At 43.9% G+C, this 27,172-nt stretch overlaps 2 protein-coding genes across 4 annotated transcripts in view; one reads left to right on the top strand and one right to left on the bottom strand.

Annotated features, from left to right (window-relative positions):
- LOC146398133 (uncharacterized) overlaps window positions 1–27,172 on the top strand; it is a 153,327-nt gene that overhangs the window by 91,461 nt on the left and 34,694 nt on the right. The window contains exons 5-7 of one of the 3 annotated variants that reach the window (XM_084984508.1): window positions 23,997–24,269; window positions 24,401–24,646; window positions 24,764–25,378. In XM_084984508.1, the coding sequence (XP_084840634.1) occupies window positions 23,997–24,086 (90 nt within the window). In that variant the 3' untranslated portion in view covers window positions 24,087–24,269; window positions 24,401–24,646; window positions 24,764–25,378. Of the gene's footprint in view, window positions 1–23,996; window positions 25,379–27,172 lie in introns of those variants that run through there. The other 2 variants (XR_014821167.1, XM_084984507.1) reach the window with 2 other exon arrangements.
- KRT23 (keratin 23) lies at window positions 6,303–25,283 on the bottom strand. Its single transcript, XM_003131459.7, has 8 exons — window positions 24,825–25,283; window positions 17,549–17,631; window positions 15,549–15,705; window positions 13,146–13,307; window positions 12,936–13,058; window positions 9,210–9,430; window positions 8,024–8,055; window positions 6,303–6,677 (listed from the first exon to the last, which is right to left on the bottom strand). The coding sequence occupies exons 1-8, from the start codon at window positions 25,221–25,223 to the stop codon at window positions 6,604–6,606; spliced, it is 1,251 nt and encodes a 416-aa protein (XP_003131507.3). The 5' UTR covers window positions 25,224–25,283; the 3' UTR covers window positions 6,303–6,603.

Here is a 27,172-nt window from a genome sequence, read left to right as displayed (position 1 = left end):
GTCCTTCATCCATGGTTACTGGACCAGGACTTCTGTGGAGCTCTGTTGCAGTGTTAAATGACCAAAAGCCTGGTGGAAAGGCTAATGGACTAGCTTTAAATCAGCTTTTTGTCACTGAGCAAATGATAGACACTTCTATTTTATTTTCTTAAATTAAAATAATTATTTTCAATATTGTTAATATTTCACAGGACTTTTTATGCTGTCCCCACACTGCTTCTTTGAGAGTCGCAGGAGAGAAACTAGTCTTTTTTTTTTTTTTTTTTTCTTCTTCTTCTTTTTAGGGCCACGTCCATGGCCTGTGGATATTCCCCAGCTAGGGGTGGAATCTGAGCTGTAGCTGTAGGCCTGCCTCACAGCCACAGTAACACTGGATCTGAGCCGTATCTTTGACCTATGCCGTAGCTTGCTGGATCCTTAACCCACTGAGCTAGGCCAGGGATTGAACCTGCATCCTCACAGAGACCATGTCAAGTCCTTAACCCACTGAGCCACAATGGGAACTCCAGTCTCATCCCTTTTTAATGATCTGTTTGCTTACTCATTGGTTCACGAGATACTAGCACAACTCTTACTGGTTTAAAACAACAGCCGTCTTATCTGTTCATAATTCTATGGATCAGAATTTCAGGTTTAGAATACCAGGATGGCTCATCTCTGCTCCATGATGTCTGGGGCCTCAGCTGGGTCAGCTTGAATGGTTGGGGACAGGCTGGAATGGCTTGCTCTGAGTCATATGTCTGGAGCTTCAGTTTTGGCCGTTGGCTGTGTTCTTCCGTTTTCCTTCATGTGGCCTCTCCATGAGGCTAGCTGATACTTCTTCATAGCATGGTAGTCTCAGGGTAAATGGACTTCCTACATGGGAGCATTCCAAGAGGGTGAGCCCTGTTGCATAAGCATGCATTAAACCTTTGCTTTGTCATGTCTGCTGATGTTCCATTGGCCAAATCAAGTTACGTGGCCCAGGCCAAAGTGATTGAGGGAGAAACTACAGAAAGGCCTGAGTCCTGAGGGGTATAGATTCATTGGGGCCACCAATATCTACTGCATACTCAGAAAATAATACCATTGTTTAATGTCCATTTCCTGTCATGAAAAGCTAAATAGGTGTATATGTAACTGTGGTACAATATTTCTCAATGTCCATAAAAGGTAATTTGGGGATTATGTTATTTTTTTTCCCAGGGAAATCGTGTGGTATATCATTTGACATAACATAAGCTTTAAAAAACCTCAGGGAGTTCCCGTCATGGCTCAGTGGAAATGATTCTGACTAGCATCCATGAGGATGCAGGTTCAATCCCTGGCCTCACTCAGTGGGTTAAGGATCTGGTATTGTCTCTTCAGTGCCTCTGGTCGCTGTTCCCTGGCTGGGGAATTTCCATATGCTGTGGGTGAAGCCAGGAAAAAAAAAATCTCCATGCTATGTATAGTCTGTTTTAAATAATTTATTTAAGACTGTCTGTAAAGAAAGCAAAAATATCCAACCTCTAGTATCTATTTTAGGCTTACTTTTTCTTGCAGTTATTGGCATTTTTACAAGATGGTTCCAGCTTAAGAGGCTCATACCTTCATTATTTTGGTTTTTCAATAGTTCATGCATTTAGAATTGTTATTTTTAATTTGCTATGGGTTTTAAAAGCTATGTTTACTTTAGTTCAGGTGTTTCCATGTGTCAGAGGTAGGTAGGGATGAGATCTGAGTCTCTAGAGGGCATGGCTAAGCTTTCTAGACTTTATCTGCCTCATCTTTTAAACCAGTGGAATCAATCAGCTGATTGCTATATTTTCTTATAATGCTACTATTTTTTTGGTTTGAACTAATGCATGATGCCTAATTAGCTATTAGAAAAATGTAAAATGTGCATTTGAGAAATACAAAACCAACCTGATATTTCTTTAAGGACAATTTTATTTAGGTGCTCCTGAGATGAAATCTTTTAATCACTAGGCTTAGAGATTTAGGTGCCTCTTATCTGCATATGTTAATATTTTACTTGACTGTGAAAAAAAAATCTAAGGAGTAAAAGAAATGAAAAGGCTAACGTTAATACGGCAAATTTTCATCATAGAAACTCGTTATAGGAGCCTAATGCTTTGGGAGAATATTTGATGGAGCACCTGAAAGATATTTTGCTAAACCTAGGTGGAAGAAAGTTTGCAAAATTTTGTGAATCTTTTTTAGCACTTGTCTTACTTTTAAGTTTTTATTCCGCTCTCTTTCCTGGATACAGTTCTCTACAATTCTGTAAAGTGAAATGCTGTTCACAAACATTTGGGAGTGACATGAAAGATATTCTTATTTTTCTGTTAACCGTCATTAATGCTGAGAATGTTAAAAAATTAGTAATATGGGGAATAAACAAACAAATAAAAAAGCACTCATCTGAAGCTACTAAAGCCATAAGTTCTCAAACTTAGTTGTACATAGTAATTACTTGGGAAGATTTAAAATATACGGATGCCTGAGTTCCAACCTTTAACAGCCTTGATTTAATTATCTCTAATGTGGCCTGGGCATTAACATTTTTTTTTCATTTTTAAAAGTTTTATTGAAGTATAGTTGATGTATGAGGTTGTGATAATTTCTGCTGTGCAACAAAGGGATTCAGTTACACATGTACACAATCCAGTCTCGTTCAGATGCTTTTCCCACACAGATCACAGAATATTGGGTAGAGTTCTCTGTGCTCTACAGCAGGTCCCGGTTGGTCGGTCATTCCATAGGCCTCAGGGTGCATCCGCCCATCCCAAACCCCCAGTCCATCCTTCCCCCCACACCCTATCCCCTTTGGTAACTATGTTTGTTTTCAAAGTCTGTGAGTCTGTGTCAGTTCTGCGAAAAAGTTCATTTGTATCCTTTTACCAAATTCCACATATAAGTGATATCATATAAAATCTTTTAATCTCCCCAGATGATCCTGAGGTGCAGCCAAATTTGAGTGCTCGAGTAACTTTCTCAGGTCCTTTTCCTGCCTTTCTCCACTTAATTCCAGCCCTCTCAGATCAATGACCTCCCCACCAACATGCAGTTGCTTACATTCTGCAATAATGAATTTTTATGAAGTTTAATTTCCAATTTCACGCATCATTGACAGGGTAGGTGTCTAAAAACATTAATGGAAAAATGAACATTTAGTAAAGGCATGCGTTTGACTAGATCGAAAAATATTAAGTGGAACTGTCCACTCAACCATGGTGTTGTGGTACCGCTGGAAAATATGCTGATGTAAATATTCCAAAATAATACTTGATACTGCTCTGGATTAGCCAAGTATTCTTTAATTGGGTTTTGGGTAATGGAATAGCTGCTGTTTACTCAAAGCGTTTCTGTAATGGAAACAATAGACTTTGTTACCAGCTCCTTTATGTGGATTGGGTGTGTGCTGGTCAAAACCAAATACAAATGAAAACTTCCTTAGTTGGCAACTTGCCTGAACCTGCAGGCACGAATCAATTTGTTTTTTGTTTGTTTGTTTGTTTATAATTTATTTTTTTCCACTGTACAGCATGGGGACCAAGGTACACATACATGTATACATGCTTTTATCTCCCATTGTTGTGTTGCGATGTACGTATCTAGACGTAGTTCTCAAGGCTACACAGCAGGATCTCATTGTAAATCCATTCCGAGAGCAATAGTTTGCAATTTGTAATGGGTATTTTGAAATACTTTTGGACTTAGATGTGGGAGAGAGGTTATTCTATGTTGCCTCGAGTCTAAACTCATGTACTTGCCTCTTTAAAAAACTTTTTTAAAATTATAGTTGATTTACAATGTTCCTTCAATTTCTGCTGTACAGCAAAGTGACCCAGTCTCTCTCTCTCTCTCTCACACACACACATTCTTTTTTTTTTTTAATACGATCTTCCATCATGTTCTAACCCAAGAGATTGGACATAATTCCCTGTGATGTCTGGTAGGATCCTACTGCTTTTCCATTCTAAGTGTAATTGTTTGCATCTACCAACCCCAAACTCACCGTCCATCCCATCTTCCTCCCCCTCCGCCCGGCAACCAAAAGTCTGCTCTCCATGTCCGTGATTTGTTTCTGTTTTGTAGATAGGACTATTTGTGCCGTATTTTAGATCCTACATATAAGTGATATCACATGGTATTTGTCTTTCTCTTGACTTCACTTAGTATAGTTGCATCCATGTTGCTGCAAATGGCATTCTTTTGTCCTTTTTATGGCTGAGTAGTATTCCACTGTGTATATGTACCACATCTTCTTAAACCATTCATCTGTCAATGGACCTTTAGGTTGTTTCCATGTCTTGGCTATTGTCTCTTTATTTGGGAAAATAGTTTAATTTCTCTCTGTCTGAAAAATTTATATGTCGAGGAGTTCCCGTCGTGGCGCAGTGGTTAATGAATCCGACTAGGAACCATGAGGTTGTGGGTTCGATCCCTGGCCTTGCTCAGTGGGTTAAGGATCCCGCGTTGCCGTGAGCTGTGGTATAGGTTGCAGACATGGCTTGGATCTCGCATTGCTGTGGCTCTGGTGTAGGCCGGTGGCTACAGCTTTGATTGGACCCCTAGCCTGGGAACCTCCATATGCTGCGGGAGTGGCCCAAGAAATAGCAAAAAAAAAAAAAAAAAAAAATTATATGTCGAAATCTTAACTTCCAAAAATGACGGCTTTAGGAGGGGAGGCCTTTGGGGGGTGCTTAGTTCATGAGGGTGGAGCTTTTGTGAATGGGATTGATGCTCTTATGAAAGAGACCCCACAGAGCTCCCTGGTCCCTTCCATCATGCATACAGGCCTTTGTCATAATGCAGCCATATTGGTGCCTTGGTCTTGGACTTCCCAGTCTCCAGAACTGTGAGGAATAAATTTCTGTGGCTTTGGTAACCACCCAGTCTGTGGTGTTCTGTAATAGCAACCCCAGTGGACTCAGACAATGACCCACCACTCCAGTTTGCCTGAGATTGAGGAGTCTCCTGGGAAAACTTGGATGAGTGGGTCACTTTAACTGAGAGAGTGGAAATAAGATTTTAAGAATATTTTTGCTCCTTGAATGAAAAATTATTCTTATGTTTTGACTTGCTATTACCAAATCCTATATAAATTATGATGGTAAGTAGAAGGTTGGTGCTTATTTTCTGCGTCTAGTGTTACAAGTTTCCCTTTAGTGTGTCATCTTCTTTTTTTGAATACTCTTCAAAAAATTTTGCTAGCAATGCTCAAACTTCACCCAGAGGGAAAAAAAATTTTATGCCTAATTTCTAGATTTCAGGAAAGAGATAATGTCTAAAATCGAGTGAATTGCTGCTAGAGAAAAACATTCATTTTATTTTTTAATTAAAAAATATTTTTGGCTGCACCCGTGACATGTGGAATTCCTGGGCCAGGGATTGAACTTGTGCCTCAGCAACGACCTGAGCTGCTGCAGAGACAATGCTGGTGCCACATCAGGAACTCCAAAAATTCATTTTTTAGACCAACTTTGAGACTATAGGACCCTGTTAATATAAAGAAGTTCTGGTAGAATGAAATAGAAAAAGAGAATTAATAACGTCTAATATGCATCTGTTCTTTGCCCTCCAAAATAGCAAATATTTGCACAGACAAGTGCAAACAAAGAAAACTCATTGAAGAAGTTATTACTTGGTTATTTTTGAAATTTTGGAATTAATCACACTGTAAAGATAAATTTATAATTTTATCCCAGAAATTCATGTCTTTTACTTCAACCAATCATACATTCTTGCAATGATATGATTATCACAGGGCTACAATTTGAGAAAAAGGCATCTTCTTCAGAGGGCAGAAGAAGCATCTTCTTCAGAGCACAGTCTCTCTGCTTTAGCCCTTATGCTACCTCAACATAATACTTTGGATCCTAATGTTTGCAGTTTGGATCTTAGATGAGTAGCTTTCACTTTTGGGGTCTTAGTATCTACCTGTAATGAGGATTGTTTTCTGACTTTCCTTTTCTAGTTTTAATTCTCTTTTAGGCCTTGAAGGTTATTGATTGACTGATTGATTAATTTATCTGTGAGATAGAATAGTTTTGGTTATCTTACATTCTCAGTGAGGGCTTTCTGGGCATCCTTTTCTCTCTCCTTGCCTTCCCTCCCTTTCCCGCGGGCAGGGGTCTGGAAATTGGAAAAACTTATGAACCACATCTTGTCTCTAGATTGCATGGCTGCAGGTAACAATTCTGCACAGTGTTTGATTCCTTCAAACCTATTCAAAGCATATTTTCATGGAAAATGCTCTGAGAATTCATTGTTAAGATGAGAACTTGAGGTCTTGTTTTGCCATAAGATACCAAAAAAAAAAAAAAAAGACATGATGCAACTGGTGTGGCATTTTATTGGCTACAAAATAGAGCTGTAATGATGGGACTTGGATCATTGCAGTAGGAGAGTAGTGCTTTAAGCTCATGCACTCATACTTTGAAAAAGTGCAGCGGTCTATGAATATCATGATGGAATGTCTGGTGAGAGTGATATAGAGAAAAAAAAAGTTTCTGAGCCTGGTAACTCCAAAGATTCCTCTTAGAATTCACCAATTTGTGTCTGGGCAAGGACTTTCCTTTGGGGGAAGTTAGTTTTCACCACAGGCAGAAACTTTTATTGGTCTCATGTGTACTTTTAGAGCTCATTCACTTGAGAAAGAATTATTCTTCCATTGACGCTCTCTCGTGTGATGGCCTTGATCTTTGGAGCTGCAGACAAAAAAAAAAAAAGCAAGACAGAGGTCATTGCCACGCTCTCGCCACCATCTGAACTGTACTCCTGTTCATTTCCCTGTTCTCAGCACCTGAAGGCTCTCTGTGCCTTCCAGAATGTTCACTAAGCAACATGGTGGGCTCTGCTGGGGTGAAAAGGGATCTTCCAGAGAAGACTTCCCATCCACCCTCCAGGAAATGAGAGTGTCTGAACAGTGTCGCCTTCTAGAGGTCAAGACTGTCTCATCATAACTGTGGCCGATACAGAATCTGGTCTCTGACCACAAGTGCTTATATGGGCTTTGTAGTACTTGCACCACAGATGCTGTGAGCTTACTGAGCCCTAAATGCCATCCTGGGACCTCACTTTAAGAAAAGCATGGCATGTGAAGAATGGGCACCATTTTCAAAGATATGACTTATTTGCATAAGTGCTTTGTTAATACATCAACAAACTTTAGCTAGACCGGAGGGAAGAAGTGAAACCATTACTAGAGACCTAGGGAGACCTTGGTTAGCGTCAAACCTCTCCAATAGTAGACTCGACCAATCCCTCCAGTAATGGGTTCCCTGCCTCTGGATGTGGCTGAAGAGAGAACCTGGAGGACCATCTGTTGGGATCTCGCAGAGGGAATGGCAGTGGGACCAACTGTTCCGTGCTGGTTACTTGGACTCTGAGTCCCTGACCCTCGAATGTCTTGGACCATTTTTACCCCCAACGAATTAGAAAGTGCCCCCTGTCCCAGACTGGTGGTTTCTTGGAACTTTCCTGTGAGATGCTAAAGGTCGTCTAGGAAAATGAAGTTCCCAGGACAAAGGTATTGGGGACACTGGGTTAAACCGAGCACAGTTGTTGTTGGGGTTTCTTTCTCTTTCTTGTCCCTTTTCTTCCCCTGCAGCAGTATGTGTTCCATCCGCAGCCCGAGTCTTCACAAAGAGGATAATGGTAACAGTATTCCCAGCCACCTTGGCCCGTAGAACATATCTTTATCATATGTAGTTAAAATCTCACGAACACTAGTGTTCAACAGAATATAGTCTGGAAACTTATGTGAAATCATTTCCTCTTACTTTCCGAGGAGTTTGGTCAACAGACTCCCTAACAATAGAAATCTAATAATAGTAATAATCATCTTATCTACTTTACTGCTTGCAAAGAGCTTTCCTATATATCATTTAGGACAATTGTTCTGTATTATCTAATTCGTTAATTCAATATTAAAGTAGAAATTGAACACAGAACTGTCAGGAGTAGACTAGGGATTATGAATATGACAGAATGGATAAATATGCTTATTCATTAAAAAAAGTCGATTCAAACAAGGAAAGATTTTTCTTTTTACCTTTCATACTCGACTTAGATTCTTCCATTGACCTGTGAAAATGATAAAGGTTAAAGCTCATTTTAGTATTAGCAACAATCATAAAAACTCTTCAAGATGAACCAACTGCCTTTGCCTGCTTGTAAATGCGTAGCCCTTTAATGAGGATAATTGTCTGAGTTCTGTGGTCTCAAGGTCATGGGTTCATGGCAGAACCCTCCTGGACCTGGAGGGCAGTAGCGAGTACCACCTCCCGTTGACCCTGGGGTCCGGAGACGTCTGCTGAGCCAGCTCCATCATTTGAGCTGGCTGCAAGGTTTTGCCCCCACTGGGATCCTTTCTGGGGTCTGGGTCTGATGTTTGGAACCCCTCAGCTTTTTTTTTTTTCCTTCTTTTTGTGTGAAAACCCTCTTAACCAATAGTCCTTAAGGATGAACTATTTGATGTTTGTTTGTTTGTTTGTTTTTGTCTTTTTAGGGCCACACCTGTGGCATAGGGCAGTTCCCAGGCTAGGCGTCAAATTGGAGCCACACCTGCCAACCTATGCCAGAGCCACAGCAACCAGATCTGAGCTGTGTCTGTGACCTATACCACAGCTCATGGCAATGCCAGATCCTCGACCCACCGAGAGAGGCCAGGGATCGAACCTGAATCCTCATGGATACTAGTCGGATTCGTTTCTGTTGCCCCACAACTGGAACTCCCCGCACCTCCGGGCTTTTCAGACTGTTCAAAGTTTGGCCCAATACCGTTTTATTTATGTATTACAAATAAACCCTTCTCATCCTTTCTCTTGGGTCATAGAACATATGTGAGCTTTTTGTGGACAGCTGTACCAAAAACAGAGATACAGGATTGCAAATCTCGTCATCTTAGTCTCTTAGGAATCATTTCTTGCTGTTAAAGTAAAACATGCCCCGCCTCTCCGGGAAACACCATAGCCAAACCTTCTTAGTTCATTCTTTCTAGAGATTTTAATACATGAACTGAAACAGTTGACCTCAAATCTTAGCATCCTGGGAATAATCCCTGATGGATTCGCATTTGCTACTTCATAGATTACAACCTGATCTAAATATCGTGAAAGGAAATTCAGATTCAGCGTAAACCTTTCTTTCTCCAGAGGGGCCCATAAGGTCTATGCCCACGAATGCACATAAGGGTCAGATCCACTTCCGCCCTCCTCCCCCGCCAGACTTTGCCTTACCCTCTACTCTCTCCCTCCAGGAGCTGGCGGTAGGTGGCGATTTCCTTCTCTAGGTGGCTTTTGATACCTAGGAGGACCTTGTATTCATTGTTCTGACGTTCCAGATCGTGACGTAGCCGCCCCAATTCTTCCTCGTGGTGGGAGATGATCTCTTGCATGTCCTGGAGCTGGCAGGAGTACCGGGACTGGGTCTCCGATAGCATATTCTCTAAGGCGGACTTCTGAAAGAGGAAGGATATTTCTTGCGTTCGTTGATGAATGGCGTGATTCAATAACCTGTGCCTGCTGAGTAGTTAGACCACGCCAGCTACTCTGCTAGGTGTCTTGGTGATGCCGGAGATGCAGGATGAAGAGCAGGCTGATGTAAAGGCTTGGAGCCAGGCAGCAAAGCACCGAACAGTGTCAGGACATCTGAATCCTGTTTTCTGGGCAGGAAGCCTGGATGTCAGGGAGCGCTTGGCAACGCTGCCGCACTCTTGTGGTGTTTATTGTTGCTCATTTGGGATTGGGCATGTGCCACCTAGCCCCGATCTGTTCCTTACCTCCTCATGCTTACATTTGTCTCTGGCCAGGTTGAAGACTCCTAGAGGGAAACAGCATCTGGGTCTGGTGTCTCTTTGTATCTTCAGGGAAGGGTCTCAGGTATGGACGCCAGAGCCAACAGAGGGCATCGGGTGACATGTGCATTTCAGATGAGCCACGAGCAATTGTTTAGTATAAGTATGTCCCAGATATTGCCCTACTATTGCATGGGACTTACTTATCCTGAAACAACAACGACTTTATTGTTTCTCTGAAATTCAGATTCCACTGGGTGCCCTACATTGGGCTAATCTGGCAACCCTAGTCCCAAGCAATGGTTTTTGCTTTAGGACAATGGTAGCATGTTGTCATTTTTGAGGAAATTCTGAAAGCTGCAAAATGAAGTGTACAGAGAACTGACTTCAAGTCTCTCTCTCTCTCTCTTTTTTTTTTTCTTTCCATTTTTTGGTTTTTGTTTTGTTTTTGCTTTTGAGAGCCCCACTCTTGACATATGGAAGTTCCCAGGCTAGGGGTCAAATCAGAGCTGCAGCTGCTGGCCTATGTCACAGCCACAGCAACACCAGACCTGAGCTGCGACTTTGACCTACACCAGAGCTCACTGCAATGCCGGATCCTTAACCCATTGAGTGAGGCCAGGGATCGAACCATGTCCTCCTGGATACTAGTCGGGTTTGTTGCTACTGAGCCATGACGGCATTTCCATCTCTGTGTTTTTTTTTTAATTTTTTTATTAAAGTATAGTTGATTTACAATGTTCTGTCAATTTCTGCTGTATAGCACAGTGACCCAGACATACATATATACAAGTTCCCTGTTCTGTTTGGATTGACCACTGCTTTTCTGGAGCATATAACTTTAATCTTAAAGAGAAACTCATAACTGTGCCAGACACTCTTGCTTTATCAGGGTGCTAACTTCTAGGGGCCCCTAAATGCTGCCTGTCCGTTAACCCACTTGTTCCTGGTCTGGTCACTCTCCAGTTTGCCCAAAGAGCTATTTCATTCCTTCTCCTCTGTCCTCAAACCTCCCTCCTCCCTGCCCCTTCAGGCCATGGCCCTGCTTCCTCCTTCGCTGAGGAGATGCAAGCCCTCTGGAGAAGACTCCCACAGGCTCCCGGCATCACCTCCACCCACATGCGGGAACTCATTCTCCTCCTGTTACGATGCATGAGCCGTCTGTATTACGGTTTCTCCAGCAACTGTGCACCTTCTTGCGACATTAATGTTGGGTGACTTCCTGTAACGTTGTTTTCCTCGCCTAGCCTATTCCCACCTGCTTTCAGACAGAATCATTTGTGTTCTTTCTTGAGTCCATATGTGCCTTCAGTGATCATCCAATTTCTCTGCCCTCCTTCACTTCCAGCAAAGCTCCTCAAAGAGAGGTCTATACCTGCTCTTTCAAATTCCTCTAAACCTCCCTCCAAGGGTCAAGGTTATACAGTTCGACTGGTGTTACCCTAGGGCCCCCCCCCTTTTCCTTCCCTCCATGTCTCTCCTTTTTTCTTCCCTTTGTTCATTCTCTGCGGCCACCTCGTTGGCTGCTTCCTGCTTCCTGGTTTGTCCTCCAATCGGCTCAATGCTCCTGTGCCTCATAGCTTTTGCATTTGCTGTCCCCTCCAGCTGGAACCCCCTCCCCGTGGTCACATAATACACCTCCTTATCACTTTCACGGTTTTGCTCAACTGTCACCTGAAGAGTAAAACCTCTCCCGATCACCTTGTTGAAAATGGCAGCTGTTCACCTGGCATGCTTAACCTCTTCCTTATGCTTCAGTTTTTGTAGCACTTTTCTTCATCTAACACATTATATATTTTAATGATTTGTGCATTTGTTGTCTAGCATTTTCACTGACATTGCATCCTCAGTACTGAGAATAGTGTCAGATAGTAGGATGCATGACAAGAGAATAAAATATCTTGCTGACCTCCCGGGACTGTTGTGAGATAGCTAATATTAAAATGTTTTGAAAGCTGTAAAACACTGTCATGCTTCCTGTTCTGTTCACCATCATTGTTTGCCAAAGCATAAGAGGAATTTACCACATGCACCTGCAATAAAATGAACTAATTATTTATGCTTAAGACTGAGGGCAGCATGGCACCTGGGAATAATATTGATGAAGGATTAGAAGATCAGATAGGCTTAGAAAGGGAATCCGATGGTAGATTTTACTTAATGAATTTATGATGCTCATAAAAGTGTTTTTACCAAAAACTATGATGATTAAAGAAAAGACTTAGACACAAGAGTTATAGTTTACTGCAGTGGACATAGGAGTGCATGTATCTTTTTGAATTAGAGTTTTGTCCAGATATATGCCCAGGAGTGAGAATTAATATGTGGAATCTAAAATACGGCACACATTTACAAAACAGAAACAGACTCACAGACATAGAGAACAGACTTGTGGTTGCCAAGGGGGAGGGGGACAGGGAGAGGGATGGACTGGGAGTTTGGGGTTAGTAGATGCAAACTATTACATTTAGAATGGATAAACAATGAAATCCTACTGTATAGCACAGGGATAGTCTCTTGGGCTAGAACATGATGGAAGATAATGTGAGAAAAAGAATGTATATTTATGTATGACGGGGTCACTTTGCTGTATAGCAGAAACTGGAGTAACATTACAAATTAACCATACCTTAATAAAAAAAAAAAGAATTCCAGTTTAGTGGGTAATAAGACATACACGTAATGAGTAGGGCAGTATTTGGGAGTCAGCCGGGCCTGGATTTGCCACCTATTCATGTTGGCGCTAGAATTTCTCTTTATTGCAGTTGGGGGGCAGCCTGGTCCTAAGTGCAGAGAGCACTGACACAGATCATGGGGGCCTAGGGCTGCTCCCTTTCGCCACAAAACACCACGTGGCTTCAGCACTGGCCAGGTACTAGCTGTGTGACCTTGGCCAATTAACTGTTTGGAGCTTTGGCTTCCTCATCTCTAAAATAAGGGCACCAGGACCTACCTGGAAAGGCTAATGTGAGGATTGATGACATTTAATATAATGAGCTCCCTAGCACGCTCCGTAAATGATAGCTAGCTCTACTGTCTTCATCATGGACAGTTTGGATGGAAAGTGAGACGTGAGAGATGCCCCAAGAGAGTTGGGAGATGGGCCCCAGAGAGAGGTCAGGGGCCGGGGGTGGGGTACCCGCCCAGGAGCTTCCTGGCTCAGAATTACCTTGTTGTACTGTGTCTCTAGGTCAATCTCCAGGGCCTGGAAAGTGCGCTTCAGCTCATGGATGTCACTTTGGCCACTCTGCCCAGTTGCTGGACTGGCCGCCTCCTGGGCCATGGCTGCTGACTGTGAGACCAAGCAAAGGGCAGGGATGTCGGTTTGGGGACCACTTAGAAATGGCCCCTTTGGGAAGCTTGGGCATCTTTCTTCTACCTGCTCTTTATACCACACGTCGAAGTCTTGATGCTTCTTCTTAATTAGAAGCTCGTATTCCTGCCTCATATCCTCCAGGACCTTAATCAGATCTTCTCCCGGGGTTGCATCCACCTTCACGTTGACCTTGAAGTCATTTGGCATGTGATGTTCCTCCATTGCCTGTTTAATGACACAGAGAGAAAACAAATCAGCTGTGCCAATCAGAATGCTGGAAGCCTGGTGTCTGACAGCAGTTTAAAAAAATTTTTTTTTAATTTTTTAAAAAGATTAAAAAAAAATTCCCCTTAACTGGTTGCCACTTTTTTGCTGGTTTGGTTTCTCAGTTAATATTTGTTGATGGCAAAACATACGCTTTTTTTTTTTTCTCTCTCTACTGCTTTCATAAAGTAAAGAATAGCCCCAGACAGGTAATCAGATGGCCTCTCTGATGACTGACTTAATCTCTGGTCGAAAACGTTTTGCAAAGAATTGTGCCTCTCTCACAGGTAAAGTTCTCTTCAGCAAGTGTTTGCAGGTGAAAGGATGACACAATGAAACACTTGAGCCTGTGGGGGTCTAGACCCACACTTTGGGGAAGCAGTGCAGTAACCCGAAGCCAAAAGCTGTAGAGACTTTCACAATCTCGTCCGTGCATTATGACTATGTCAGGCTGACGCCCGTGGGAGATGGTGAAGACTAAGAAACCGCAGGAGAGGTTTTCCTTACCCATCATTGTCTAACCAGCTGTGCAGAAGCTCGGGCTCTTTGATGTTCATAAGCAATTTTGTTTGCCTAAAACGAGGATTGTTTTTCTATCATTTCATCAGAGGCTCAGGGACTTCAGATAGATGGTAACTTTAAAAAAGTCAGTTAAATGCTTCTGGAAATTAGGACTCGTAATTTTCTCTCTTTTTCTATCTTTTTAGGGCCATACCCGCAGCATGTGGAAGTTCCCAGGCCAGGGTTCAAATTGGAGCTGTAGCTGCTGGCCTATACCACAGCCACAGCAACTCCAGATCCTTAACCCACTGAGTGAGGCCAGGGATCGAACCTGTATCCTCATGGATACTAGTTGGACTTATTAACCACTGGAGCCACAATAGAAACTCCAGGACTCAAATTTTTTTTTTTAAAGGTAAAATAAAAACTTTTATTTTTCTTATTCTAAATGGGTCTGACTGGGAGAGTTCCCGTTGTGGTACAGGGAAACAAATCCGACTATGTAAGCATGAGGTTGTGGGTTTGATCCCTGGCTGCACTCAGTGGGTTGAGGATCTGGCATTGTTGTGACTGTGGCATAGGTCAGCAACTGTAGCTCTGATTTGACCTGTAGCCTAGGAACCTCCATATGCCACGAGTGTGGCCCTAAAAAGAAAAAAAATTTAGTCTGATAACAGTTTGTTCAAAATAATAATACTAACAACATGTTTTATTTTTTATGTATATATATACACACACACACATATATAAAACACACACACACACATATATATATATATATACATATACATATATACTTTTGTATAAGTGATACAGAAAAGAAGTATTTCAGTTGGAGAGAAGACTCTTAACAAAGTCATGAGAGTTGATTTTGCAGGGAGTCCTCTTGTGGTGCAGTGGGTTGCAGTGGCTTGGGTCACCGCTGTGGTGTGGGTTCAGTCCCTGGCCGGGGGACTTCCACATGCCATGGGCCATGTGGAATTGTCTTATAGTTTGACAGTTTCTTATTCAGTACCTTTAAGTTCTCAGGTCTTCTAGAACTACTTGATATCATTGACCATCCCTTTAGATTCTATTCTATTATTAAAGTGTAGGACTCTTAATTTTTTATTTTTTTTTAATGCCCATACCTGCAGCATATAGAAGTTCCCGGGCCAGGGGTCAAATTGGGGCTGTAGCTGAGGCCTACCTTGCAGCGTATGGCAGCGCTGCATCCTTAACCCACTAGCAAGGTCAAGTATCGAACCCGCATCTCCACAGGGACAAATTGTGTCCGTCACTTGCTGGGGCACAACAGAAACTCCAAAGTGTAGGACTTAGTTTTTGCCACGAGTTTTGCTTACCTGGCTCAGGAACAAATTCTCTTTATTTTCTTGTCCCCCAATTTGCCACATATTGGGTTAATGGAGGAGGTTTGATCCCATACATTTATTCTTCTGGTATCATATGAACAAACAGGTCTAGATAAACATTGTATATTAATAAAATCGTTGACCGATGTCGTCTTTAATTGTGATCGTATTCTGGCTGTTGTAATTGACACCCAGGTAGATAACCCTGAACTTGGAAAAATTAGATATGTGTGTGGTGCCTTATGATTATTTACATTGAAGACAATAGGACTAGCTTTCAGATGGTGGGTCGCCCGGAACGTGCAGATTCAGAGCTACGCTGGTTACCAGGAGCTCCTCAGCATCCTACCTGCTCATGGTGCTTCTTCATGAGGATGAGCTCTTTCCTCATCCCCTCGACCTCCTGTTCCAGGTCCGTTGTGATGATGGTCAGATCATCCAAGTTCTTTCGGAGGCCCTCAACTTCAATTTCCAAGTCTTTCTTTAAGGAGTGTTCATTTTCATACCTGTGGTTAAAAGGAGGAGAAGAGCACACCGGCTATTGCAAGGCCATGGCCTTGTAAGGATTCCCCTTTGTTAGAGCTGAATCTCTTACCATTTACATTTAATAGGAGCGAACTGAGTACAAGCTGCGTACCCTTCGTATGTCTGTTCCATGCAGGTTTTTCTGTGATGGTGACTCAGTGTTCTCAATGTTATTTTTTTTTAAATAAATGAAATAATTGAGAGAGAATGAAATAATAAACAGCCCCATCTAAGCCCATCACTTAGAGCAACCATTAAGATTTGCCATATTTGCTTCATCTATATTCTCTTTCCTTTTTTTTACTTTTCTTTTCTCTTCTCTTCTTTTCTTTTCTTTTCCTTTGGCTTTTTAAGGCTGCACCCGTGGCATATGCAGGTTCCCAGCCTAGGGGTTGAATCGGAGCTACAGCTGCCACCCTATACCACAGCTCACAGCAACGCCAGATTTTTAACCCACTGATCGAGGCCGGGGATCGAATCCGCAACCTCGTGGTAACTAGTTGGATTTGTCTTGCTGAACCACAGTGGGAGCTCCTATATTCCATTTTCTATTTTAAAGTAAATAGTAGACATGACATTTCACCCCTAAATACTTCAATACTTCAGAATATATCTTTTTTTAGTTTTTTGGGTTTTTTTTTCTTTTTTTTTTTTTTTGTCTTTTGTCTTTTGTCTTTTTGCTGCTGTTGTTGTTGTTGCTATTTCTTGGGCCGCTCCTGCGGCATATGGAGGTTCCCAGGCTAGGGGTTGAATCGGAGCTGTAGCCACCGGCCTACACCAGAGGCACAGCAACGCGGGATCCGAGCCGCGTCTGCAACCTACACCACAGCTCACGGCAACGCCGGATCGTTCGTTAACCCACTGAGCAAGGGCAGGGACCGAACCCGCAACCTCATGGTTCCTAGTCGGATTCGTTAACCACTGCGCCACAACGGGAACTCCTGGGTTTTTTTTTTCTTTTGAGGGTCGCACCCATGGCATATGGAGGTTCCCAGGCTAGGGATCAAATTGGAGCTACACCCACTGGCCTACGCCACAGCCACAGCAACACAGGATCTGAGCCCTGTCTTTGACCTACACCACAGCTCATGGCAATGCCAGATCCCTGACCCACTGATCGAGGCCAGGGATCAAACCCACATCCTCGTGGATATTAGTCAGATTTGTTTCTGCTTCACCACAAAGGGCACTCTGTTTTTAGTTTTTTAATTGAAGTATTGTTGACTTACAATGCTGTGTTAATTTCTGCTGTACAGCAAAGTGTTTCAGTTCCATATATATATATATATATATATACACACATGCTCTTTTTAATGTATTTTTTTCCATTATGGTTTATGATAGGACATTGAATATAGTTCTCTGTGCCACACAGTAGGGTCTTGTTGGTTACCTCCTCCATGTAGTGTAGTTTACATCTGCCAACCCCAACCTCCCTCTCCATCTCTCCCCCTTCCCCTTGGCAACCACATGTTTGTTCTCTATGTCTGTGATTCTGTTTCTCAGAATCTTATCTTTTAAGAAAAAGACAATTTTCTAAATAAGCATAATAACATTATCACACTTAAGAAAATTAAAAATAACTCTTTAGTATCATCTAATTTTTGGTTCGTATTTCAATTTCCTTATACCGAAGAGTGTATTTTATGTCTGTTTTTTTTAAACCAGGGTCTGGTCAGGTGTTTGTTGTTATTATGCCTTTTCATTATATTTCAGTAAGATAAGTTTGTCTTCTACAAAGCAAAAACAGAGAACACCCCCTCTAAAATAAAACAGAACAAAAGTAGCACACCCCCCCCCCAATTCTGTGAAGAATGAATTTACTTAAGGCTGAAGTCATCCACTGCCATCCTCGAGTTGTCAATGAGAAGAATGATCTGAGCATTGGTCATCTTGCCATCTGCTATCTGTAAGACACACATCAAGAGTCAGTGCAGTCTACACACCCGCACAGGAGAGCTGCATTTCTGCCCAATTCCTGGGAATCTGACTTACCAGCCTAGATGGCTTCTTTTTCTAGCAGTGGAATAATGAGAAGTCAAATCAATCAGTCAATATGTATGTATGTATGTATGTATGTATTTTAGCTTTTTATGGACACACCCATGGCATATGGACATTCCCAGGTGAGGAGTCAAATAGGAGCCTACACCACAGCCACAGCAATGTGGGATCCGAGTCTAATTCTGACCTATACCACAGCTCACTGCAATGCCAGATCCTTAACTCACTGGGTGAGGCCAGGGATCAAACCCACATTGTCATGGATCCTGGTTGGAGTCATTACCGCTGAGCCACAACGGGAACTCCAGTAAATATTTATTGAGCAAAGCCCCAGAATGATTTTATAATAAGGATATGGTCTGTTCAGTTTCACTTTTGACAGTGACTCTTGACAGACTAGGATTGATGCAACTGCCCAAAGAAGGGGAAGAAGAGAGATTGTTGAAAATGCCTTTTAATTTTCTAGTATGATGCGCAAGGTTTAGTGTTTTGCTTAAGCACAGTCACATCTGGAGATGTTAAAATAGGTTTAGGTTCTGACTTCCTATTGTGAATATTAATTTGGCTCCCCTAAAGTGCAATAATTATTTTAGGTGAGCATAATTCTTCCTTGTGATAGCATTCATGTTTCTGATCAGTGTCACAGAGCAAAGTGTCACTGATGTTAGTTCGTCAAAGCAATTTTATTTTTTCAAACTAATATAAAATGTTTTATAGTACATTTTTTTTTTTGTCTTTTTGCTATTTCTTTGGGCCACTTCCGCGGCATATGGAGGTTCCCAGGCTAGGGGTTGAATCGGAGCTGTAGCCACCGGCCTACGCCAGAGCCACAGCAACGTGGGATCCGAGCTGTGTCTGCAACCTACACCACAGCTCAGGGCAACGCCGGATCGTTAACCCACTGAGCAAGGGCAGGGACCGAACTCGCAACCTCATGGTTCCTAGTCAGATTCGTTAACCACTGCGCCACGACGGGAACTCCTATAGTACATTTAAACTAACTTAAAATGCATTTCATAAGTCATCACATACCATAATTATTTTTTGCCCCAAAAGATCATAGCCATACACGTAAGTTGTAGATGAGTGTATGTGTTTGTAACTTAGCCCATGATGAGAATGCTCCAGTTGTAGGTATTAAATATTAATTGAAATAATTCTTTACCATCAAATGAAGTAGCTTAATAAACTTTAAATGTGCTAAAACTTTAACTGTATCTGGCAGCTTCCGGTTAAAGACTTTCAGGAGTTCCCTGGTGGCTCAGTGGGTTAAGGACCCGGCATTGTCACTGCAGCAGCTCAGGTGGCTGCTGTGGTTTAGGTTCCATCTCTGGCCTGGGAACTTATGCTTGCTGTGGGCATTGATACATTAAACATTAGATGTTTTTATATATATATATATATATACACACTTTATTTATTTTTAGGGCTGTACCAATGGCATATGGAAGTTCCCAGGCTAGGGGTCGAATAGGAGCTGCAGCTGCCAGCCTACGTCACAGTCACAGCACTGCCAGATCCAAGTTGTGTCTGCAACCAACTCTGCAACTTACGGCAACGCCGGATCCTTAATCCACTGAGAGGCCAGGGATGGAACCCACATCCTCATGGATACTAGTTGGCTTCTTAACCTGCTGAGCCACAATGGGAACTCCCTATTTTTAATAAAATCACTGTTGGAAATGTCTGCCTGAGAAATCCTGTATATAAATACATGATTCGTAAATACTTCTCGATGGTTGTAATCAGAGAACTACACATAGAGAAACAGCATGTGAAATGCACATGTGCTGTTTGTACTGTCTTGGGGAAAACTGGGTGGAAGATATCTCAATGTCAAAAGTATCATACTACTTTTGCACCAAGTACTGTGCTGAACCAAGAACCAGTAAATTTTCATGTTACTTCCTGTTACTGAGTGTCACTGTAAACTTGGGTTGGTCTGTCCACTCCTTGGACTTCAATTTCTTTTCCTTTTTTCTCTTTTTCCTTTTTTCTTTTTATGGCTGCACCTGCGACATATGGAAGTTCCTGGACTAGTGGTCAAATCTGAGCCCCAGCTACTGGCCTGTGCCACAGCCACAGCAAGACCAACGCTGGATCCGAGCTGCATCTGAAACCTATACCACAGCTTGTGGCAACCCCAGATCCTTAACCCACTGATTGAGGCCAGGGATCAAATCTGCATCCTCTTGGACACTATGTCAGGTTCTTAACTCACTGAGCCACAATGGGAACTCCACCACCACTGGTTAAATAGGGAGTTTGTGCTAGAAACCAGTGATCTTAAAGGTTCTTTCTCCAAACTTCTGTAACTAAGCTGGAGCCAGAGAATCCTGTGATGTACCCCTTGTGTTTATACAGATGATTCCTTTATTTAGAAAGCATTTTCTTGGGAGAAATTTATACCTCAATACAAAGGCACCTTTTAAAAATCTGGTCCTGTACAAAGCCCCACTGATCACTTGGAATTTGCTGTTATGAATACACAATAGCAGGATTCAGAGGTGGTCAGGACACTGGGTCTGGAACTCCTAGAGCAAGATCTGGGGTCCTGCTCCAACATCCGCCCACTCTGTGAGCTCAGTGACCCTCAGTTTCTTCATCCAAAAAAATGCCAATCATAACAACAGCTGCATCGCCCAAGAGTTAGGAGAATTAGAAGAGGTAAAATAAAAGAATGGAAAAATTCTTATCATTTCTGGGCACACCGTAGACACTCTGAAAAAATTAGTCGAACCTAAATTAGTTCAGCCCAAAGTAAAGTGTTTCATTTTCTTTTTTAAAAAATCTAGCGCTTTGGGGAAAGAATCAGAAAAACGATGGATGTGTGTATGTGTATAACGGAATCGCTTTGCTGGACAGCAGAACTGATCACTATCTGGTACGTCAGCTCTACTTCAGTAAAAGCTGGCACTTTGGTACTGAGAGCTGGTGTTGCACTGGGTAAATCCCAGGCTTTACATTTTGGTACTGAGAGCTGGTGTCTGCACTGGGTAAATCCCAGGCTTTACACTTTGGTACTGAGAGCTGGTGTCTGCACTGGGTAAATCCCAGGCTTTACACTTTGGTACTGAGAGCTGGTGTTGCACTGGGTAAATCCCAGGCTTTACACGTTGAGCTGCATCCTCCAACTCTGGCTCTTTGTGGTGGGAGAGAGCCAGGCTGGCCGCCGCCCACCTTCCTACTTCCCTTGGCAGATTCCAAATGGTGCAAAGATGACCGCCTTTGCTCTGTAAAAGGATTCTGTAGATATTTCCTTGTCTTCCCTCTGCAGTGCTGCTTAGGGATTTGTTTGTTTGTTTTTTGCTGCACCTTCCGCATGTGGAAGTTCCCAGGCCAGGGTTCGAACTCAAGCCACAGCAGTGACCCAAGCCACTGCAGTGACAATGCTAGATCCTTGACCCGCTGTGCCACTAGGGAACTCCAGAGATTTCTTCTCAATGCTTTTTCCTCTGGGCTCTTTAGCTTTTGCAGGGTTTAAGCTCCTGAGAAATGAAAAGTAGCTCCTTCCACAGTGGCTTGGAGACCCCTGCAGGTAGCCTCCATTGTGCTTTGGGGTTTTGCTTGACATTCAGAGAGACTGTGCCCTGTACCCTCTGTGGAGTCAGAAAATTAAAAATCCCACATGTGGTAGGAACACCATTGTTTTCCACTAACAGGGGACCAATGAATACTTTCTGTATAATATGCTTCTTTCTCTCTCTTCCTCCCCTCTCCCTCCCTCCCTTCCTTTCTCTGCCTCCCTCTCTCTTCCTTTCTTTCTTTCTTTACTGCACCTGTGGCATGTGGAAGTTCCTGGGCTAGGGGTCCAATCAGAGCTGCAGCTGCCAGCATATGCCACAGCCACTGCCTTGCCAGATCCGAGCTGCATCTACAAACTATGCCGCAGCTAGCAGCAATGCCGGATCCTTAACCTGTTGAGCGAGGCCAGGGATTGAACCTCCAACCTTGTTGTTCCTAGTTGGATGCATTTCTGCTGCATCACGACGGGAACTCCGATACTGGGCTCCTTTAAAAACTGAAACTATTTCCCACTCTTTGGGTTACCTGATACAATATTATGATACCACCACTATTTCTGAGACTTCCTTCAAGGTAATGAATGAATAAGGGTGGATTGAGAAATAATATATGAGGCATAGTTTTTGCATGGGGTGTTGAAATTAATCACCTGGATTCTCCCCAAGGCCCTGAGTTCATTCTTTTAAAAGAATCTAGTTGGCGTATTAGTGTAGCATCATTGCTCCAGGGTGTGTAATCTCCTGCCAGGGAGAGGAAAAAAGAATTTTGGACCCTAAACCAACAAGCCCCATTAAGCACTACCGAGAGCCATTCTAATATCTTAATATTTGCATGATTATGTCCAACCCTGTGTTTCAAAAGGAATGGATTAATTTTTTTTTTTTTTGGTCTTTTTGCCTTTTCTAGGGCCGCTCCCGTGGCATATGGAGGTTCCCAGGCTACTGGCCTACACCACAGCCACAGCAACGCAGGATCCCAGCCACGTCTGCGACCTACACCACAGCTCACAGCAACACCGGATCCTTAACCCGCTGAGCAAGGCCAGGGATCGAACCCGCAACCTCATGGTTCCTGGTCGGATTTATTAACCACTGCGCCACAATGGGAACTCCGGAATGGATTAATTTTTGAGCTCAATTTCTTAGAGACTTTAGGAATAACATTTCTGTATAATATGCACTGTTAATCCCACAACACGTAGTTCATACCCATCGTCTCGTTCTGTGAAGCAGGTGTTTTTACCCCCAGTTTACAGATGAGAAGACTGAGACCAAGCGGTTGCCTAAATTCTTTGGGACAGAATTGAGAAAAAGCGAGTAGGGACAATGACAAGGAGAGGATGGCTGGTCCACTCTCCAGGTGGCCCCCAGATTCTCGGTTCTGACACTAAATAGGAGTCGTCTTCAGCTTTGAATTCCACTCATCTCTGGATTTCTTATTTGGTTGTTTTTCTCCGTATTTGAAGAAAACAATTCTTTGAAGGTCAGGTTGTTTGTCTATCCAGCCTGCCCCATTCGTAGGTGAGAAAGCAGGGGCCAGAGAGGTCCCACAATACCCAGGGTTGACCCTTTCCTGGCCCCTTCATGACTTGTGACGTGTTCAGAGTAGATATAGCACTCTCCCGCCCCCGCTTTAAGGACATTGTACATTAGGGCCGCCCCTGCAGCCTATGGAAGTTCTCAGGATGGAATCAGAGCTGTAGCTGCTGGACCTCACCACAGCCACAGCAAAGCCAGATCTGAGCCACATCTGTGACCTTCACCACAGGTTGCATGCAATGCCACAGAGCAAGGCCAGGGATCGAACCTGCATCCTCATGGATTCTAGTCAAGTTCTTAACCCTCTGAGCCACAGTGGGAACTCCTAACCTCATATTTCTTTAGGGAGTTACAGTCTCAGCTGCTCCTTTGCAAAAATCTATTCTCTCCATTCTAAAAACAAAGCAACTTTATTAATAAAAACAATATGGTGAGGTTTGTTGAGTCACCTTGTTTTTTTTGGTAAAGACAACTGTGTACTATATAGTTAAGGTAATTACACAGTCAGTTATTAGGTTGATTAGTCAATAATTAGGGTTCATTATGAGGACAGATTTCTATTATCTTGATTGGTCCTTCCTACATTCAAGCAGGGACAACTGAGTGTGGAGAAAGAATACCGTACAAATATTGGAAGCCTCTGATGGCCTTTCTAAGACAGGCTAAATTAGATCTTAAAGGGAGTTTTCTGGGACCACTTTACAGAAGAGTGAAGCTCTGGAGCTTTAAAATAGAATAGGGGGAGTTCCTGTTGCGTTGCAGCGGAAGCAAATCCGACTAGTATCCAGGAGGACTGGGGTTCCATCCCTGGCCTCACCCAGTGGGTTAAGGATCCAGTGTTGCTGTGAGCTGTGGTGTAGGTTGCAGACGAGGCTCGGATCCCACATTGCTGTGGCTGTGGTGTATGCCAGTGGCTACAGCTCTGATTCCACCCCTAGCCTGGGAACCTCCATATGCGGTGGGTGTGGCCCTAAAATATGCAAAAAATGAAAAAAATAAATAATAATAAAGTAGAACTAGGGAAATGACTGGATTCCTTCTACTTCTAGCCAGTGTTCTGTGACGTCCCAGAATATATAAAATTAGCTCTTTAAAAATTTGGTTGAAAATGTATTTTTTGAGGAAGTCTTCCTAATCCATCCTAACTCTTAAGTTTCCAAAAACCATGCTCATTTCATTTTATTTTGTCCTCCTGCCATTTTCAGAACCCCGGGCGGCTGCAGTTCGGAACTCCTGGCCATCCCCGAGAGGAAAGGTCCACGGATGTCACAGTGATATATCTGCCGGTGGCGTGACAGCTTTTAGGTGTGCTCTCTGAAACAGTACAGCTTTTCTTTGATGGATAATCACACTGTCACCAGGACCTTGAGGTGAAGCAGAAGTGATGGCATGAGAAAGTCAATGCTCTCCTGTGCCCTGGGCATTGAGCGTGAGGAATGAACACCAGCACTGCTCGTGACTGTTGCTGTCGCTGGATCGTAAGTGATTTTGGATAATCGCTGGTCACCTTCCATTTTTTAAGACTTTTCTATATAACTTAGGTATAGATGATGAAATATCCAAACCAGACTTTCCCAAATCAAATATTTTTTTTCTTTTGGTCTTTTAGGGCCACACCCGCAGCATATGGAGGTTCCCAGGCTAGGGGATGAATCAGAGCTGTAGACGCTGGCCTACACCACAGACACAGCAATGCAGGAACTGAGCCATGTCTTCGACGGACACCACAGCTAACGGCAATGCCAGATCCTTCACCCGCTGAGTGGGGCCAGGGATCAAACCTGTGTCCTCATGGATGCTAGTCAGATTCTTTTCTGCTGAGTCGTGGCAAGAGCCCCCCAAGTCCAAATTTAAGGTATGCTAAGAAATTATCCTTGAATACCTTTGTTCGTGAATACTTGAAGCTCCTTAGCCCCCTTTCTTGGAAGCTGTCTTTTCTACTGAGAGAAATCTGTGGATTTCTCCTCCCAAGGGTCCTCTGGAAATGCAGCCCCCGCCCCCAGCCTCGAGTTCCAGGTCACCCAGAATCTTACCTGCTCCTGTAGGCGGCTGATGCTTTCCTCATACTGGGAGTAATCTTGCTTGCTGCCCGAATCTCTCTGCTCATGCCACTTCAGGATGCAACTTTCCAGTTTCACGTTGGCCTCCTCCAGGGCGCGCACCTTGTCCAGGTAGGAGGCCAGGCGGTCGTTGAGGTTCCGCATGGTCTCCTTCCCATTTCCGCCTAGGAGAGAGCTGCCCCTTCCAGACCCCCAAGACCCGCCTGGGGGTGGGCAGCTCCGTGGCGAGGAGAAGGAAAGGGAGATGCGGACACCCCCTGCGCCCCCGTGCACACTGGGGGCCCGGGGGAAGCTCCCTGGCCAGCCCCAGCCGCCTGCGGCTCCGTGGAGGGAGCCTGAGAGGGTCTGGCTGAAGCTGTAACCGGAGCTCATGGTCCCATCTGTGTCCGGGGCAGGGCTGGGCTCTGGTCCGCTCCCTGACACTGCAAAACTGAGCCGCCCCGGACTGCCCTGGATGGTTTTATGCCCTTTGCTGTGGGAGTTCCCTTCTCTGACAACTGTACCAACAAGATCCTATCATTGTGCAACACGTGTTTCCTCTTGGTCAATCCCTCAGCGCCCCTGGGCCTTCGCACACGCTGTTGTTGTTTAGAGTGGCATCGGTACCCCAGTGTGTGTCTCCCTTCCAGTTGTAACCTGGAGGTGTGGCCCGAGACCTTAGGTGGGTATTAGTCTCAGGTGTCTTTCTAATCTCTCCGTGGGATTTTTCCACTGTGCATTTCTCCGGAAAGGGTGTAATTAAAGTCCCCAAATCTTTGCTTTAGTGTAGCAGAGATTTCCTTTTAAAAAGTAGACATTAAACACACAAGACCCCCCCAAAGTAAACAATTAAACACACAAGACTCCCCCCCTCCCATAAACAAACTCTAGCTCTAAAGCAAGGAGGGGGTGGGGACAAGGGAAAAGCCAGATCAGAACAGAGCCTCAGGTCCTAGAATAAAAAATGCTCGTGCTCAGGAAATGGAGCCTGTTCTGAATATCTGATGCCTCTGTCGCCCGTCACTGTTGGAGGGAAAGTAATTTCAAAGGAATCATCCTGAAGAACAAACCCACAATTATAATTAATGAATGAATGACCGAGCCTTCCACTTCCAGGGTGCCTTTCATCCCAGCACACCTCAAAACCAAACAACCCCGGCGAGTGCCCAGGACCTCCCTTAGGCCCTGGGAGGCGGGCAGCTTTTGTTCAGCGGCCGGCTCCCCTGTCTGGCTGAGCCCCGGGGAGGCTGGGTTTGGTGTTGTCTGTGACCTGCAGAGGGAACAGAGGAAAACAGGAGATGTGCCAGGGGTTGTCCAACAGGCTCGATGAATCTAATGCTTGGTCTGCCAAGGTAAAGGTTAGGAATGAAGACAGACATACTCTGGGGGCGGGGGAGCCACGTGCAGCTTGCTGTCAGCGCCATTTAAAGGGGACTCAGGGATAAAATGGCAGCCTCGGGAAGGGACTAAAGTTTTCCTTGATCCAAGTCACCCATTTTACAGATGAGGACAGTGGAGGCCTGTGGGGCCCCGGGGGGAGGGGGATGGCAGAGGACAGATGGTGGATTAGAGGCAAAGCCAGGGCGGGGCTGCCACACGGCACAGTTATCATGGAGTCGCATCTTGATGGAGTCCGGCACCACACTTGCCTAATGGTGATAATGGGACTTCCCAGGTTCCATTGTCCCTTGATGTTCTTTCTTTAATCCGCACGAGAACTCCTGATGTAGCTAGGCAAGAGTGACTATTCTCATTTTATGGATCAGGGGCTCATGGCGTTGAATGATGTAGAGCTGATGTGCATGTGCGATGTACCTGAACGAGGGGGGCGTGCAGGTGTTAGGGTCTAGGTCTGGGCTGTTTCTGCTGCTTGGAAAGCCACGCTTGTGCCCCCACCCCCCTTCACGACGTAGTTCCAGGGTTACCTCTTTCAACAGCTGGTTTCTGAATTTTCCTGCAGGAGCTGGGTGCCCTTTCTTTGAGGAAAGTGCCTTTTCTGGATCCCAGGGTCCTCCAGAAGGAGGAGAAGCCTGGGATCTCCCAGCTGGGTCCTGCCACCGCCTGGACCCTCGTCCACCCTCCTTCTTTCACTGACTACATTATACCGAGTTTGTTACACTCCTGCGGGGCTGCAGGCTTCTTCAAAGCAGGGATGATGTCTTCCATCTTTCAAACACCAAAGCCTGCCTTTTTTTTTTTTTTTTTAAATAGGCATTTCATAAACGTCTGTGTGAACTCAATCACGAACTTTTTAGAGATAGGATTTTAACTCAGGTCCTCTGACGCCATCACCTCCTGCTTCTTTTAGGAGTGTGAGCTGTCAAACCAGAAAGTAGGGAAAA

The sequence above is a fragment of the Sus scrofa genome, chromosome 12 (assembly GCF_054392235.1).
Source record: "Sus scrofa isolate SSC_HxYL_T2T_F1_AM1 chromosome 12, Sscrofa_HxYL_maternal_Yorkshire_Landrace_v2.0, whole genome shotgun sequence".
Taxonomy (NCBI): domain Eukaryota; kingdom Metazoa; phylum Chordata; class Mammalia; order Artiodactyla; family Suidae; genus Sus; species Sus scrofa.
This window is presented reverse-complemented; position numbering and strand designations above follow the sequence as displayed.

What these genes read in the sequence shown, in the direction of transcription:
- KRT23 (XM_003131459.7), bottom strand. Translation starts at nt 25,223, where the DNA reads ATGAGCTCCGGTTACAGCTTCAGCCAGACCCTCTCAGGCTCCCTCCAC. An exon ending in ACGTGTGGTATAAAGAGCAG is followed by an intron (nt 13,059 to 13,145) that starts GTAGAAGAAAGA and finishes TTGGTCTCACAG; the next exon opens with TCAGCAGCCATGGCCCAGGA. An exon ending in ATCTAAGTCGAGTATGAAAG is followed by an intron (nt 6,678 to 8,023) that starts GTAAAAAGAAAA and finishes TTTTGTCTGCAG; the next exon opens with CTCCAAAGATCAAGGCCATC.